We start from the raw sequence: 14,213 nt of genomic DNA on the forward strand, positions 1-14,213 counted from the left end.
ACACAGTTCACAAGCTCCTCACTCTTTCCAATCAACAGAACTTAGTCTGTTTTGCTTGCGAATGTACTTTGGCTTGTTCTATTTTAAACCCAGACCCAGGTTCAATCCCCAACCCAGCCCTCCCCAACATGTCTTGATGAATGGGATGAATCAGGAAGCCTACTTTACAGTATAACTAGGGAAAAAAATGCAAATGGCAACACATAAAAAGAAATTTGGAATAAATATAGAAGCTTTAAATGTGTTAAATGTAGACGCAGACAGAAGCTGTGCTCAAAGAAGTGTGCTTGACTTCGATGGATTATCGCTGAACTTAAATCTCTGACCTCATATGGCTGATAGGAGGATGTTGCAGCTGATAGGGTATTCATGAAAATATTTGTTCAAGGTATCCCCAGGTTGTTTAATAAAGGGGAAAAAATCACTATGGGCATTATTCAAAGGGAACCCCCCCATAAAGAACACCAACGTACAAAACAATGCCTAAAATAGTAAAAATTGGCATTCAATGCTGTGTTATGTTCATGCTCTGGTCTACTTTGTATATTCAGAAACCTTGGGAAATTAATCAAATAAGACTTAAAAATGTGGAGCTTTTCTTAACTCATAAATTCAAACAAAACCGTTACCTATACAAATAAGTGTCATCTTTACTTGGTGTGAACCCAAAATAAAGAGGGAAATAAACACATCATAAATTAATCGCTTATACCTACAAAACACTTCCCATGGCCTATAACAACCAAAACATAAATATTGGCTGTCTTAATTGTGCTGCTTTATTTAGGGTAGGCTAATATCAAATGTATTATAGCATGGACAGAGCTGAATGTGTCACAGTTCTTGACAAAGTTTGCACTACTTCTTCCCCTCACTTCAGTATGATGAAAAAAGATCACATCTCATTTTTGGATGTAAAGGGAAATTGATTACCCACCTTTTCAGGCGATAATGTACATACAAAATGCATCCATTAACCTATAGTCAGATTATTACAGTGATATGTCTTCTTCTCTATTAATACACATAAATGCATAAATGCAGTACTGAGATAATCTGTCCAGGAATCAGTGATGTCTCTATTTACAATGCTGTGCTATACATTGGGTGTATGCAGTAAATGGTGTTTTCAGCTAGCCCTGTTTCCCACATCTGAAGAGCCTGGCAGGAACACTGTTTCCCCGTGTGTAAGCAGTGTGGAGTAGCATTACTTACTCTCTGCGGTGGCGGGCCGGAGGCAGGACGACAGACCCAGCATCAGACCCCAAAACAAGGTCATGCGGCTGCTTTCCGTTCGAGTCCTCATTCCTGGATGAGTAAATCCTCCCAAATCCTGTAAATAAATATGTTGAGGGGAAGAAACGTGGGCAAAACCTGCTCAGTATTATTTTTAAAATGCCTTTTAATCTCCTGCACCAGCACCTTTTTTTTAGCAGTTAGCCGGCTAATGGAGCTAATAGCTACTACAGACAGGCTAGCGGGGTAGCTTTCTCACGTTGCCTACTGGGAGTCCAACCGTGCTCAAAAAAAAAATATCACCGATTTATTCCTCTGGCCGTATTCATGGTTCTGTTTTATTCCTGCCCGAAACAACACCGCGTCGCTGTGTGTAACGAAACCAACGGCGTTAAACTAGCGGCGGGGATTCCTCTGTAATCCGCATCTTCACACTCCATATCTGGAGGAAAACCGTTCAACGTCCCGCTGCTGGAGGCTCCTCGGGAGGCAGAAAACGGGTCAAACCCCCTTAAGGCTGGAACGGGTGTCTAGGGCATACGGGGACATGTTAAGAGGACACGCAGCCCCCCTTGGTGTGAACGAACACGACGTTTGTTTCGAAATATCCAGGATAAAATCTAGTTTGAAACCGCAGCCTCCTTCTCCTCCTCCTCCTCCTCCTCCTCAGCCGCTCATCATGCACACACACACCGCGTTGTTGTGGTAGGAGTAATTCACCTTCATATCAGCGGGGAATGGAGTATTTGACCTTATTGCTCCGGGTCGGGTCAAGTCCTTTGCTTATCTAACGCCGTCCGTCGATATGTATCTACGCGGGCAGCGTCGTCGGACAGATTAATGTACAGGTACATACGCGGTGTCTCCTCCGAGCGGTCTGCAGTCTGCCGTGTTCGCTGTAAACACGGCGCCCTGCGCAGAGATCGTCTCCGTCCTAGAGATGAATCACTCCGGCTCCCGCCCCGCCTTCCAGTCTGGGAAAGTGGGCGTCGCTCTCACTGCAGTTTAGTTACCATAGTGACTGGTCTGGTACTCACGAGAAGCTCAGTTTTTTATACAGCAGTAACGTTGTCGGTAAGTAGGTAAACGTAAGAAAAGGACACGGCATACGATAGCTCACTATCGTTTGCACAAGAGGGACGTTTCGTCACACCAGCGTCCCTGTATCATCCATTGAGGCAGGTTTTTATAAAAATGGACCGTCATTATTGTCCGAGTAGCCCATCAATTAACACGCACTTTTTAATTTCGGCAGATGCGTTAAGTGTTCGTAAGGGTCCACACGGCAGAGCGGAATGGTAGACAGAGTGAGACCTCTGGCTCTTCCTTCTCCTCTCTGGTAACCGCCGGAGCGACTCCGTTTACGACGCGGCGCGAAGGAAACCCGGGATGCTGATCCAGGATCAGGGTTGTTTTGTTGCCCACAAATACACAGCGGAGGGCGGCCTATACAAAGATCGTGTCTGTCTGCGCCACCTGTAATTACTCTCTTGAATCTACGCAGTCACCGCTGTGTCTTTATATGGACATGATGTTATACGCCTGTCATCCATCTGCACATGTACAAATATCGCCTGCCTTTTTCATATTCACGTATGGCTTTTAGGGTTTTAAGTGCCCGTTATGTCTGCTTTATTGTTATCTAGATATAAAACAGTGTGACCATGGTTGTTTTTACACTATGATATGGCATCAGGACATTTAAACGTTGCTTAATGTAAATTAATATAATACATTTTATATTCCAACTTGCTAATAAAATCACAAAATTGCATTGATCTTAAGCCCCATGCCTTCTAATATTATATCACAAAAAAATCATCACGTTGTCATGTCTATTGGAGCTTGGTGGCAACTCATGCAAAAACATTTGGCTCTGGGTTTCCACTGAAAAGACACCGAAATGCTGCCATCTTGAGGGGACCGACACAATGGCAGAGTTCAGAATCCACTGCAAAATACATCAGAGGTACAATTTAAAACCCAGAGGTTGCTGAGGAAACCATGCATATGTTAATGCATTCCTTCTGAAGACTATCAATTATTTTTCTTTGCATATGTTGTTATCTAGGGAGGTCACATTGAATATATATATCCAGGGACCCTGACAGAGTTGATGCTTTGACCAACTTATTGAGCTAAAAAGGGATTTCAACTGCTAACCATGGGCTTGCTTGGCCTGTTGGCTTCCCAAAATGAAGAGGTAAAATAACTTCATACTGCAGCCTCGTGAGCTGAATGTCTAGGGACATAAGCGTGAAAGATGCACCCCTCATATGTGAGGGTTTTAACACAACTTATCTCATCACACTCTGAGAGGCAGACAGGTACAGACGCAGTGATCTTCTGAGGTCTGAGGCCCAGGCTGAGGAAGTGGAGGTTCGAGCGGCTTATGACGCTCTGAGAATAGCAGACAGTAAACAAAACCTCCCATAGAAGAGCCCCTGACAGTTTTGATTATCCCTGTAATTACAGGCCGCTTTCATCACTTCACAGAGCAGAGCACAGAGGCATTATTTGAACGCCACACATTACCTCAGCTCTGGCAGACAGCGCTGAGCATCCGTCACAATCCAACAATTAGCACGCAGAGAGAGAGAGAGAGAGAGAGAGAGAAAATGCACATTAAAAATGAAGTGAATATCAGTGGCCACCCAAGAGTCCAAATACAGTGAGTCACCCTCTAACAAGTGCTCACTGTACCAACATGACCTTCCTGTGCCAGAGAATGTTGTGCCTGTCCACTTGCATTTGTTAAGTCCCTATTAAAGTCCCCATGAAGGCAGCCGGCGGGGCCACCTACCTCGACTGTCCCGGTGGAATCCATTCTCGCACTGCACTCATGTGGAAATAAGCCTGTTTACCACCAACGGGTCACACATGCTAATGAGCGTCTGTTTGTTTTCCACTGTGCTCATGCAGGAGGAAGGGAATTTAGAGGGGAAATAATAGATGATATGCAGACAACAGCCCGGGTGGCTTTGCTGCACTAATGATGAAAAACGTACAACAGAGAATTAATGGATATGAAATCAGAACAGGAAATGTGGTCCGACATTTTGATGTTACCGGGGGTTTGATCACACAGAAATACTGAATGTCAGCTGGCCTGGTTTGGATGTAGTGGTTCATCCCCGATAGACTGTAGACCTCAGACCCAATAAGGCCTCAGGAACCCCCATATGAAAGGTATTGATGTAGAATCAGATACGTGTCTACACCTGTGCTTTATAAATATATGTATTGATGACACAGCAATCAATCAGTCATTTTGTATCTTCTCTTGTTATTATAATGTATACGAGTGCAGTGCCTGTTTAAAACGTGCCTTATCAGAGCGGGCAGAGTGCTCGATCCCTGGAGAATGGCTCATACAAACAGCTTCACAGTCAACACTTCCTCCAGTCCTGGGCAAAACACCTGTCACGACATAGTTGCATCACACACCCAAGTAGCGTCAAATTGGCCTCAAGTCTGTTTCACAGGAAAAAACAACTCATTTTACTATTAAATATTACAGTTTACTTGAGAATTTTTTTAGCATTATTTTAAGCATTGCTAATACCAACATTCCCAGTTAGTGAAAGGGTGAAAAGTAAAGCAAGGCAGATCACTAGTCCCCACCCTGAAAACACACGTTCAGGTGGTCAGACACATCGGTGAAATACACTTAGTGGAGCTCATTTTCCACCGCAGTTATAAAGAAGAGCGTGGATTTAATGAGTGGAGGTATTTTGCCAGCAATAACATTATTAGTTGGCAAAAAAAGTACACAATTTGAGTAACAGTGGCAGAAAGGCTCTTTTCCTGTGAAGGTTATCCACTGCTGACTCCAGAGGAGTGAAGAAACGTTTGGTTGTAACATTACCCAGTATTCATACGTGTCGCAAATTGCAGCAGATTTGAAAAATGGCTCCATGGGTTCCCCAGCAATGCACCTGACCCGAGTGTGAAGTAAGTCGTAGGAGTGATTCTCGAGATACACAAAGAACACACAGACAAAAACAAAAACACAGACAGACGTTCTTTGCTTTGTTGTTGGATACCAAAATAAATCAGGTAAAAAATGTCGCCTGCATTTTACGAAAGAGTTTTTCGGTAACACTTTCTATGAAGGTCATGTATATAATGCATCATAAGCACATTTATGACACATTATAATGCATTTATAAGGCTTTATAAAATAAATTACAAATCTTTATATTCATGCAAGACACCTTATAACAAGTATTATAAGTGGTGGACATAATGTATTATAAGTTTAGCATTCATTACACTTTATACCTCCATGCCCAAGTGACCCAGTGTTTGAAAGAAGAATATGAGTCCTGGGTTACACAGCACATTACAACTACCAAATGATACGATACGATAGAGCAGTTCTCTGTGTCTTTATAACTGTATTTTTGGTGAGTTTTTCCTTATCTGATGTTGAACGCTGCACAGATTATAAAGCCATCCGAGGCAAATTTGTGATTTGGGGGTATATAATAAAAAAACAATTTGAATTGAATTGAAAAAAAATCGATTGAAAAGCAGGGGATGGACAAATATGCTTCACAATGGAGTCATTTGCCATAAGTAATTCGTTCATATAGGTAGTTTAGTTGCAGACACGGTCACTTGTGTTAAATCAGCTCAACCATGTGGGAGGCCGTCGTTTGTAATCCGGTTAAGTTAAAATTCCCTGAAGACTGTTGGTGAGGGTCTTATGTGTCCTGTGTCTTATGTGAGGGTCTTATTGTTTCTTATGACAAACACAATACCCCATAATGCAATGCACACTTATATTGATTTTGAGATATTTTGCTGTCCCGCGACCCTGAATACAGGATAAGCGGTAGACAATGGATGGATATTTTGCTGTTACATTACATAATGTTGCTTTTGGTCAGATTCTCTAACTGCTGTTGGTCCCGCAGAGAAAGGTAAAGCCGGTGTGACGTCGTTGCTTTCAGATTTCAAGGCTGCATGAAGACAAAGGTACAAAGGGTCCATTAATTAGATTGGTGCCTCGGTTGCTGGTGCATTAGTCACAAAGACTGCAAAATTATGTAATGTGGCGGTAAAAAGTCTCAGAACTCCAGATGACACATGGGATAATAATTTAACCACGCTACACCATCACATAAATATAAATAAATTAATATGAACTAAACTGTTCTGCCATAGGGCTCCTGTATTATAGTTGATGGTATCTAATGTCTAAAGGTGTGTCATGTCAATGTTACTTCGAGAAACAGTGGACATACAAAGAACAATACTAATAATATAAATGTGGACACATTAAAGTCATATATTTAATGTGTTCCATGCTGATGTTTTGAGTAAATGTAAGCCACAACTTCTACTGTAAATCCAGTTATTTTCACATTTATCAAGCCCAATTTTATCCAATAAATCATGTCTTAACTGAGTATTTCTGACTGATTGTTCACCATAGGTTGTGTCTACTGGATAAAAACACATTTCACCTCACGTAGGCTACACAAGAGATATTTATGACATTTTAATGAGTCAATGCTTGTGTTTCAATGAGTGTGTTTACATGCATTTCTAGCTGCATCCTGGTTTTGATCCAATTCGGGATATGATGTTGATATGAAACATGGGAAACTTGGTTATTCATGTTTACATGATTCTAACAGGCTTCAGGTTTCTGATCATCTGGGTGCAGTTACGTCTTCATTTCTCGCCTTTTCGGTCACTTTGTCCTGTTGTTTGGAAGAGTACTCCACCTGTCCGGAACAAAAGATTAGGTTTGGTTTGGCCTCGACTGCTGAATGAGGTGACACAACCGGATGTAACGAGTTAACTCACATCCGGTAGCCGAGTGATCATTTAGCACTCTAGCTAACGCCATCTAAACACAACAAAATCTTAACATTTTAATAATAACTTCATATTGTCATTTGACAAGACAAAAGAGCAGACATGATTAAAGCAATCTTGATATTTAACAACCACGGGAAGCCGCGGCTGATCAGATTCTATCAGTATTTTGTAAGTATTTGTTTAGTTTTGCTGTTCAAAACATTAGCATCTTCTTAGAGCTGTCACTCTCATTGAGCCAGGGTCGTATTAGCTTTTGTCAACTTGTGTGATTTTATTCACAACAGAAATGTTCCCCAGATCTCTATGTGAATGTGTTTAAAATGTTTTTAAACGAAAACATGTTCTGTGTTTAAATGATTGTCATTAATCAACTTACATGTTATGTTAGCTGATGCTAGCTTGCTAATGGAGACGCATTAGCGTATCTAGCTACTTCTTAGTTTCACTTCCCTTCCATTTAGGCAAACAACTATCTTTGAAATATATTTTAACAATGTGTGCCTCCTTAAAAAGGATTAAACGGATGGAAATGAGCTGTATTGTGATTAAAACACACGATACATCTATGTTTTTTTTTTGTTTTTTTACAAATACATAAATCAGGTCTAATTAATAATAACAACAACCAGCCTCCAGTAACTTTTGCTTTACTGTTACATTATATTGAGCTAATGGAGATAATTGTCAGTGACAGTGTGATATGACACTTCTATATTCTTGATTTCAAATATTTATGGAAGTAATATGCTTCAATACAAATTTGACAGTAGGCCTACTTGTAAATGAGTATTATATGTTTATTCCACCATATTTCAGAGGAACTGTATTTATTTAACCGCTTGACTTAAGTTTTCTAAATGTTTACAAGCTAATCATTAAATTAATGTAGAAAATAGTCAGCATATTAATCCATAATTTAGATACTAGTTGCACTCCTTCATTCAAAATAGTTAAAATTGCCTCTAAAATGTCTGAATGCATCAAAGGTTAATCAATTTGATCAAATTAAGTTTGCGTTTTGTGTAATATACTTTCTTTGGCACCACAGGATTATTGTACAACCTTTATGACTATATATCAATTAAACTACATTTTAAGAAATTAAATCGCACTCTGAACAGTGGTGGGTGCCTGTAAAGTGTATTTATTAACCAAACCGAGTACATTTCCTGGAATGGTTGGTATTTAATTGTAACATGTTTCCTTGCAGGCAGAGGACATGCAACAGCAGATCATTCGGGAGACTTTCCATTTGGTGTCTAAAAGAGACGACAACGTCTGCAACTTTTTGGAAGGTGGAAGGCAAGTATTGCTATTTTCTCAGATTCTATACCAAAAAAAAAACACATGTTGATTAGTGAATAACTGAGCATGTATTTGTGCTATGTACATTTGAAAAGACTGTCAGGTATGTGAGGTGTGCGATGCACTGCTGATTTTTTTATTAATGCAAAGAGACTTTTGAGTTTATGCTGCAGAGACCGAATGGCATGACATGTTGACCAAATGTTAAATACTCGCTACTTTAAACCCTGGGCCCCTTGTGTGGGATTTCTCATTTTGGTTTGAAGCCACGACAGAAGCTGACATCATTTGACAGCAAAGATGATCAGCTGATCTGCAGCTGTAGTAGCACGACTTAAACCATTAGATGGAGGCAAACTCACAAAAGTAGACATGGTCTCAGTCACTTCTTTTCATTTCCCTAATCAACTCATTCACATACTGAACCTCAACTGTGTTTTACATCTTATCTTATTTGTTTGATTAAACTTAATTCCTGCTGCAACAATTACACACTGCACAAAGTTAGACGTGAATTTTCTTTTAAAGTTGCTTTTTTTTGCAGTCTCATTGGTGGCTCCGACTACAAGCTGATTTACCGGCACTACGCGACCCTCTACTTTGTCTTCTGCGTGGACTCCTCTGAGAGTGAGCTCGGCATCCTGGACCTGATCCAGGTCAGCTTACAACTGTGCCAACTTATTTAATGTATGGTTTTAGAGGTGAAATGAAGATCTGCCTCTTCCTCAAGCTTAATACTAAGCTTCTATCCATTACATTATGCTGCATTGGATTCATTTTTGGGAACTGACCTGTTGCCCCCCTACTGGTTGTTTTTAACGCGGATGATCTAAGAAATGAGACTTAATCTACTGTTGATCTCAATGGAAATCTTTCTGGATAAGACAGTAGACAATAAAGAATAATAAACATATATCACAGGGACATGGTTATTGTCCTTGTGGGGAAACTTTCATGTGCTTAGGTGTACTAATGTGTAGTTTATTTAAAATGATAGTATGAGACGTAAACCAGTGCACCAACCACTGGCTTCCTGCAGGTTTGCACCATGACCACCTTTATTTTTCCAACTTAGTCAACAGACTTGTAAGACATCTGTTAGTTAACTATAACACAAATCCCAGAGTAGATACAGCTTTTGTTAGACCCTCAAATATAATCAGAATCTCAAATAATAACCTTCCAAATATTTATCGTTATAATAACAATGTTGGAAAAAAATGATCTGAGAATTGAGATGTTTGACTGTCCAAATCTTCTTAATTGTAGGTGTTTGTGGAAACGCTGGATAAATGCTTTGAAAACGTCTGTGAACTGGACCTTATATTCCACATGGACAAGGTGAGTGGGGAACAGGGGAGCCTCTGCTAAAATGATCATCTAATAGAAGCAGCTTTCACTACAGTACAGCACTGCTCGGTTAGGACCCTTCCGGTGTCAGAACAACCTGCGCTGTTGGTTTTATAACCCGTGGGACAAAAACTCACATGTGATATTTTTTAGCTGTCAATGTAGACTTGGCCATGGACTTGACCATAGACCATTTCAGACGCTTTGAGTAGCAGCTGCAGGAAGCAGTGACTCAGTCATCGGGAGTAAACAAGATCAGTTGAGGCCAGGAGATCGACTTCTACACTATCTTTTGGTGCATTTTGTTTATGTAAATTGTTTAGGCAAAAATCCATTAAAAGCAAATTGGCACAATGTACCTTAAAACATGTAGCCGTATATATCTGTAAGCCTGGGAGCGATAAAGCCTTTTCACAACAAATTGTCTTGTTTGCATCCAAAAAGATCAAACACCACCTCATGTTTACTTCATTATGTATGTGTGCCAACTCGGAAACAGCAGTTTGTTATAAATGGTTTTGTTTTTCATATTCAATAAAAAGGTTCAGATGCGGAGAACGTTGTGTTTATGAGTGAAGTGTGGCGAGACATGAACCAGAGGTAATGCGCAGTGTAGTTGTGCATGTTTGTCTTTTTGCATACAGCAAGCTGCTTTTTAGGAACGGCTGTGTTGCTGTAGTTGATCCAGTTCCTATTAGGGCATGGGCCCAGCATTTCTTTAATTAATACTGTATATTTTAAGTTGGCTGCTGATATTTTCTCAGATGATGGATTTTAAACTGCATGCATTCTCCTTTAGAAGGAAACTCTGCGTTGCTGTCAGCCTCTGTTTCTTTTTGCTCTCTGGAGCTGAACAAGAAGTGTTGCGGGAAACTAATCGCACACATCTACACTGCCATCTTGATTGAATTTTCCCAGCAGGAAATTGATGTCATGTGGTGCAGTGGGGTTTGGCCGGAGGAATGTTCCCAAGATGAAACTTGGAAATATTTCTACTAGAGACAACCTTTTGCTGGCTTTCCCAGCTGGACAACACCACCCTATGTTGCATCGTAAAGTTCTTATTCAGGGAGAAATAGACTTAATATTAGAAGTTTTCATCTGTTTTCCTCATGTCATTTCAGTAACCCATTACTAATATAGTTTTGCAAGAAGAACATTAAGGTATATAGCTTTCTGGAATACAATACTTTAATGATTTAAAGCTGTTCCAGGCAGGGTTGTTTCTAGTTAATCTCCCTTCACTTCAGAACAGTCCGCTAATAGAAGACAGTCATGTTCCCCAAAACATTTTCTGCCCACAGGAATTCACAAAAGCTCATTTCAAGATTTTAAATGAAACGGCGAGCGAGAGCCACGTTCTAGAGAGTACTGAACTCTCCAGCATTAGATGTGAGCCTTTTTCTGTATAAAGAAACACAAACAAGCTTTGGACTGCAATGATGCAGGACTGTGAAATATTGGGCCACTTTAAACACTTGCCTCTGGCAGACATTTGAAGCAGCCAGATGTGATGTCACTCCAGATTTTATTATTATATTTATTACAGTTTTATTATTATTATTTCTATCTGACATCATTCACAGTGCTCTGTTGCATTTAGCAGTGTAGAGTCACAGCCAGCATGCAAAGAGACCTGTTTGTAATGACTCAATTGACATATGCAGCGGTGTACGGGCTGCCGCTGTGTGCGGCTCAGAGGTAGAACGGGTCGTCCTCTAATCAGAAGATCGATGATTCAGTCCCGGCTTCTCAGTGCGCACACCGAAATGTCCTTGGGCAAGTTACAGAACCACAAATTGCTCCCTAAAGCTGTGCCGTCAGTCTATGAAAGCATGTGAATGTTGACATGTAGAGTCCATTTACCATTAACCGCTGTGTCACATCTGTCCGCAGGTCCATTATATCCTGCAGGAGGTGGTGATGGGAGGTATGGTGCTGGAGACCAACATGAACGAGATCGTGGCCCAGGTTGAACTGCAGAACCGCATGGAGAAGTCAGAGGTCAGTATGTTAGCCACATTAATGGACCATGCCAGATTATGGAGTACTCCACTTTATCAGACTTTGTTTAGCTCCCTGTGGATCCACAAAAGGCTTAAGACAGACATGCAGCAATCCCAAGACACTGGTGTCCAAAAGCAACATGTTTTTTTCATCATTGTGAAGAATGATCAGCCAACTGCTCTTAGATGCCACGGCCACAGCTTCTGAGTCAACTGAAAATGTGGATGGTGGGACGAGTTAGCAGACCGACACGGTCACGTCTGATCAGTTAGGGCACAAAAAAAATGTAATTGTGGTAAGTGGACTTAAACATGCAAAAATAGGAGGAGAATATGAGGAAATTACCCTACTTCTTACTTGATTTATTAGCTCTACTATTATCTTTACTGGGGCTGCACGGTGGTGTAGTGGGTAGCACTGTCGCCTCACAGTGAGAGGGTCCCAGGTTCAATTCCCGGGTCGGGTTCGGTTCTCCTTCTGTGTGGAGTTTGCATGTTCTCCCCGTGTTAGCGTGGGTTCTCTCTGGGTTCTCCGACTTCCTCCCACAGTCCAAAGACATGCAGGATAGGGATAGGTTCATTAGTGACTCTAAATTGCCTGTAGGTGAGAGTGAATGGTTGTCTGGCTCTACATAGACTGGTTATCTGTCCAGGGTGAACCCTGCCTTCGCCCAATGTCAGCTGGGATCGGCTCCAGCCCCCCCGCGACCCTGAATACAGGATAAAGCGGTAGACGATGAATGGATTATCTTTATTATCGCTCTTTATTATCTCAGCAAACATTGTAAACATGAGTTTATGGTCTCAATCTCTAGTTTCAAGTCTTCTTCAATAGAGCATGATGTTCATTTAGTAAATTAGGGTCTATTTCGAGTCAAATAGACCATAAAGCAGCGTGTGCTTTATGGGCTACCTTGTGATGGACAGGTTGTTATCTCGTCGTTGATATCTGTTTGTCGCTACCGAGGCATCATTATCTCGGCGTTGCTACTATGCTAGCAATGCAGTTAGCTACTAAGATGACTTTAACACTCAGCTGTGAAGTTCAAAGTTGAACCAGAAGCCAGATGGATCCGGATGCAGTAAGAGTGCCGCTCTGTCGCTTGTGTTCATTAGATCCACCCCTCGCTCCTCCACAGTCCAAATATGGTCACTTCCGGTCACTGGTTGCAAAAGTCCATGATGGCGACGGCCACAAACCAACCATAGTCCACAAACCACAAACTACGTCCACTTCTTATACGCAGTTTATGATGGCGAATCATTTTAAAGATGCTGTAGTCAGATTAACGTTCCACTCACAGTGGCTTTAAAGGTGTTTTCCATGTTTTCTTTCGGCAGGGAGGTCTATCAGCAGCCCCCGCTCGCGCCGTCTCTGCCGTGAAGAACATGAACCTGCCCGAGATGCCACGCAACATCAACATCGGAGACATCAATATCAAAGTGCCGAGCCTCTCCCCGTTCTGAACAGCGTTCCCGTTGAGCTCTGCAGGGCTGATGTACTGATGCAGTTCACCTCCACCCAGTTCTGTTGGTAATACAGAGAAAACCAGTTCTACATGTGTATTATGGAACCACAGCAGCTTATTCTCTCCCTCATTCCTGTCTCCTCACATGAACTGGGGATAAGCAGTGGATTATTATTTTTTAGTTCTGCTGTATAGAGAGATTTGCACAATACTATAAAGTTTGAATCTGTAAATCATCAAGGGGGATATATGTGTGTGTGTGTGTTTGTATGTATTTCCTGCTACACTGTCTGTGTTATATTTTTATTTCTCCTGTTGATTTCGTACTCTCCAAAAGAAAGATTGTACTGGCCGAGTGCCTGTTTTCCTGCACAAATCTCTGACATCCATCAGCGCTCGTCCTGTCCAAGACTTGAAAACCTTCCCCCGTCTGGAGTGGGCTTCTGGCCTCAGAACAGTTAGCTGCAATAAGATCTTTTGGCTTCTGAATTGGGTTGTAATTACTCATACACATCACTATCTCCTGTTCCAAGTGTGTATTCATACGGACTGGGATCTGCTTGGCTCTTGTTACAATTTCTTTTCTTTTTTTTTTCCTTTCCCTGTAATACATCTCGTCTCTGACGTCCTCGTGATTTGTGAATACCATTATCATTCTCCGGGGTGCAGCTTTATGCTCGGTACAGCAAATCTAAATGCTCTTGCCAAGTTTTAATGTGCTGTCATGAAGGATCATGCCAACATCTGTTCAGAGAGAAGTTATTTTATTGTTAAGTATTTATATAATGTGTCTTATTGGCTGTGTTTAGTGGTCAGATACAATCAGATTAATTTAAGCCAAACTTTCCCTGTTCAACCTGTCAAGAAAAGTGAATGCTTTTGTGTCAAAGACATTCCTCGCCATGGTAAATTAAAGAAATGAAAATACATTTCCTCTCAGTCGTTCTTCCGTGTGTACCGACTCATTGAACCTGAAGTTTTTTTTACTTTGTCAGCAGGTAATCTGTCAGGC

At 41.2% G+C, this 14,213-nt stretch overlaps 2 protein-coding genes across 3 annotated transcripts in view; one reads left to right on the forward strand and one right to left on the reverse strand.

The window, feature by feature from the left end:
- The window catches only part of igf1rb (insulin-like growth factor 1b receptor), a 44,282-nt gene extending 42,162 nt beyond the window's left edge, over positions 1-2,120 (reverse strand). For both annotated transcript variants that reach the window (XM_084016905.1, XM_084016904.1), the window contains exon 1: positions 1,216-2,120. In XM_084016905.1, the coding sequence (XP_083873031.1) occupies positions 1,216-1,306 (91 nt within the window). In that variant the 5' untranslated portion in view covers positions 1,307-2,120. The remainder of the gene's footprint in view (positions 1-1,215) is intronic.
- Positions 2,121-7,059: 4,939 nt separating this feature from the next.
- Positions 7,060-14,140, forward strand: ap3s2 (adaptor related protein complex 3 subunit sigma 2). Its single transcript, XM_084015786.1, has 6 exons — positions 7,060-7,239; positions 8,282-8,373; positions 8,921-9,032; positions 9,646-9,717; positions 11,623-11,730; positions 13,074-14,140. The coding sequence occupies exons 1-6, from the start codon at positions 7,171-7,173 to the stop codon at positions 13,197-13,199; spliced, it is 579 nt and encodes a 192-aa protein (XP_083871912.1). The 5' UTR covers positions 7,060-7,170; the 3' UTR covers positions 13,200-14,140.
- The last annotated feature ends 73 nt before the right edge of the window (positions 14,141-14,213 follow it).

Source organism: Eutrigla gurnardus, assembly GCF_963514095.1.
Source record: "Eutrigla gurnardus genome assembly, chromosome: 1".
Classification (NCBI taxonomy): domain Eukaryota; kingdom Metazoa; phylum Chordata; class Actinopteri; order Perciformes; family Triglidae; genus Eutrigla; species Eutrigla gurnardus.

Bases quoted from the DNA above. Each gene is read 5' to 3' on its own strand.
- ap3s2 (XM_084015786.1), top strand. From the start codon at position 7,171: ATGATTAAAGCAATCTTGATATTTAACAACCACGGGAAGCCGCGGCTG. The intron at 9,718-11,622 runs GTGAGTGGGGAA...ATCTGTCCGCAG, and splicing joins TTATATTCCACATGGACAAG to GTCCATTATATCCTGCAGGA. The intron at 11,731-13,073 runs GTCAGTATGTTA...TTCTTTCGGCAG, and splicing joins ACCGCATGGAGAAGTCAGAG to GGAGGTCTATCAGCAGCCCC.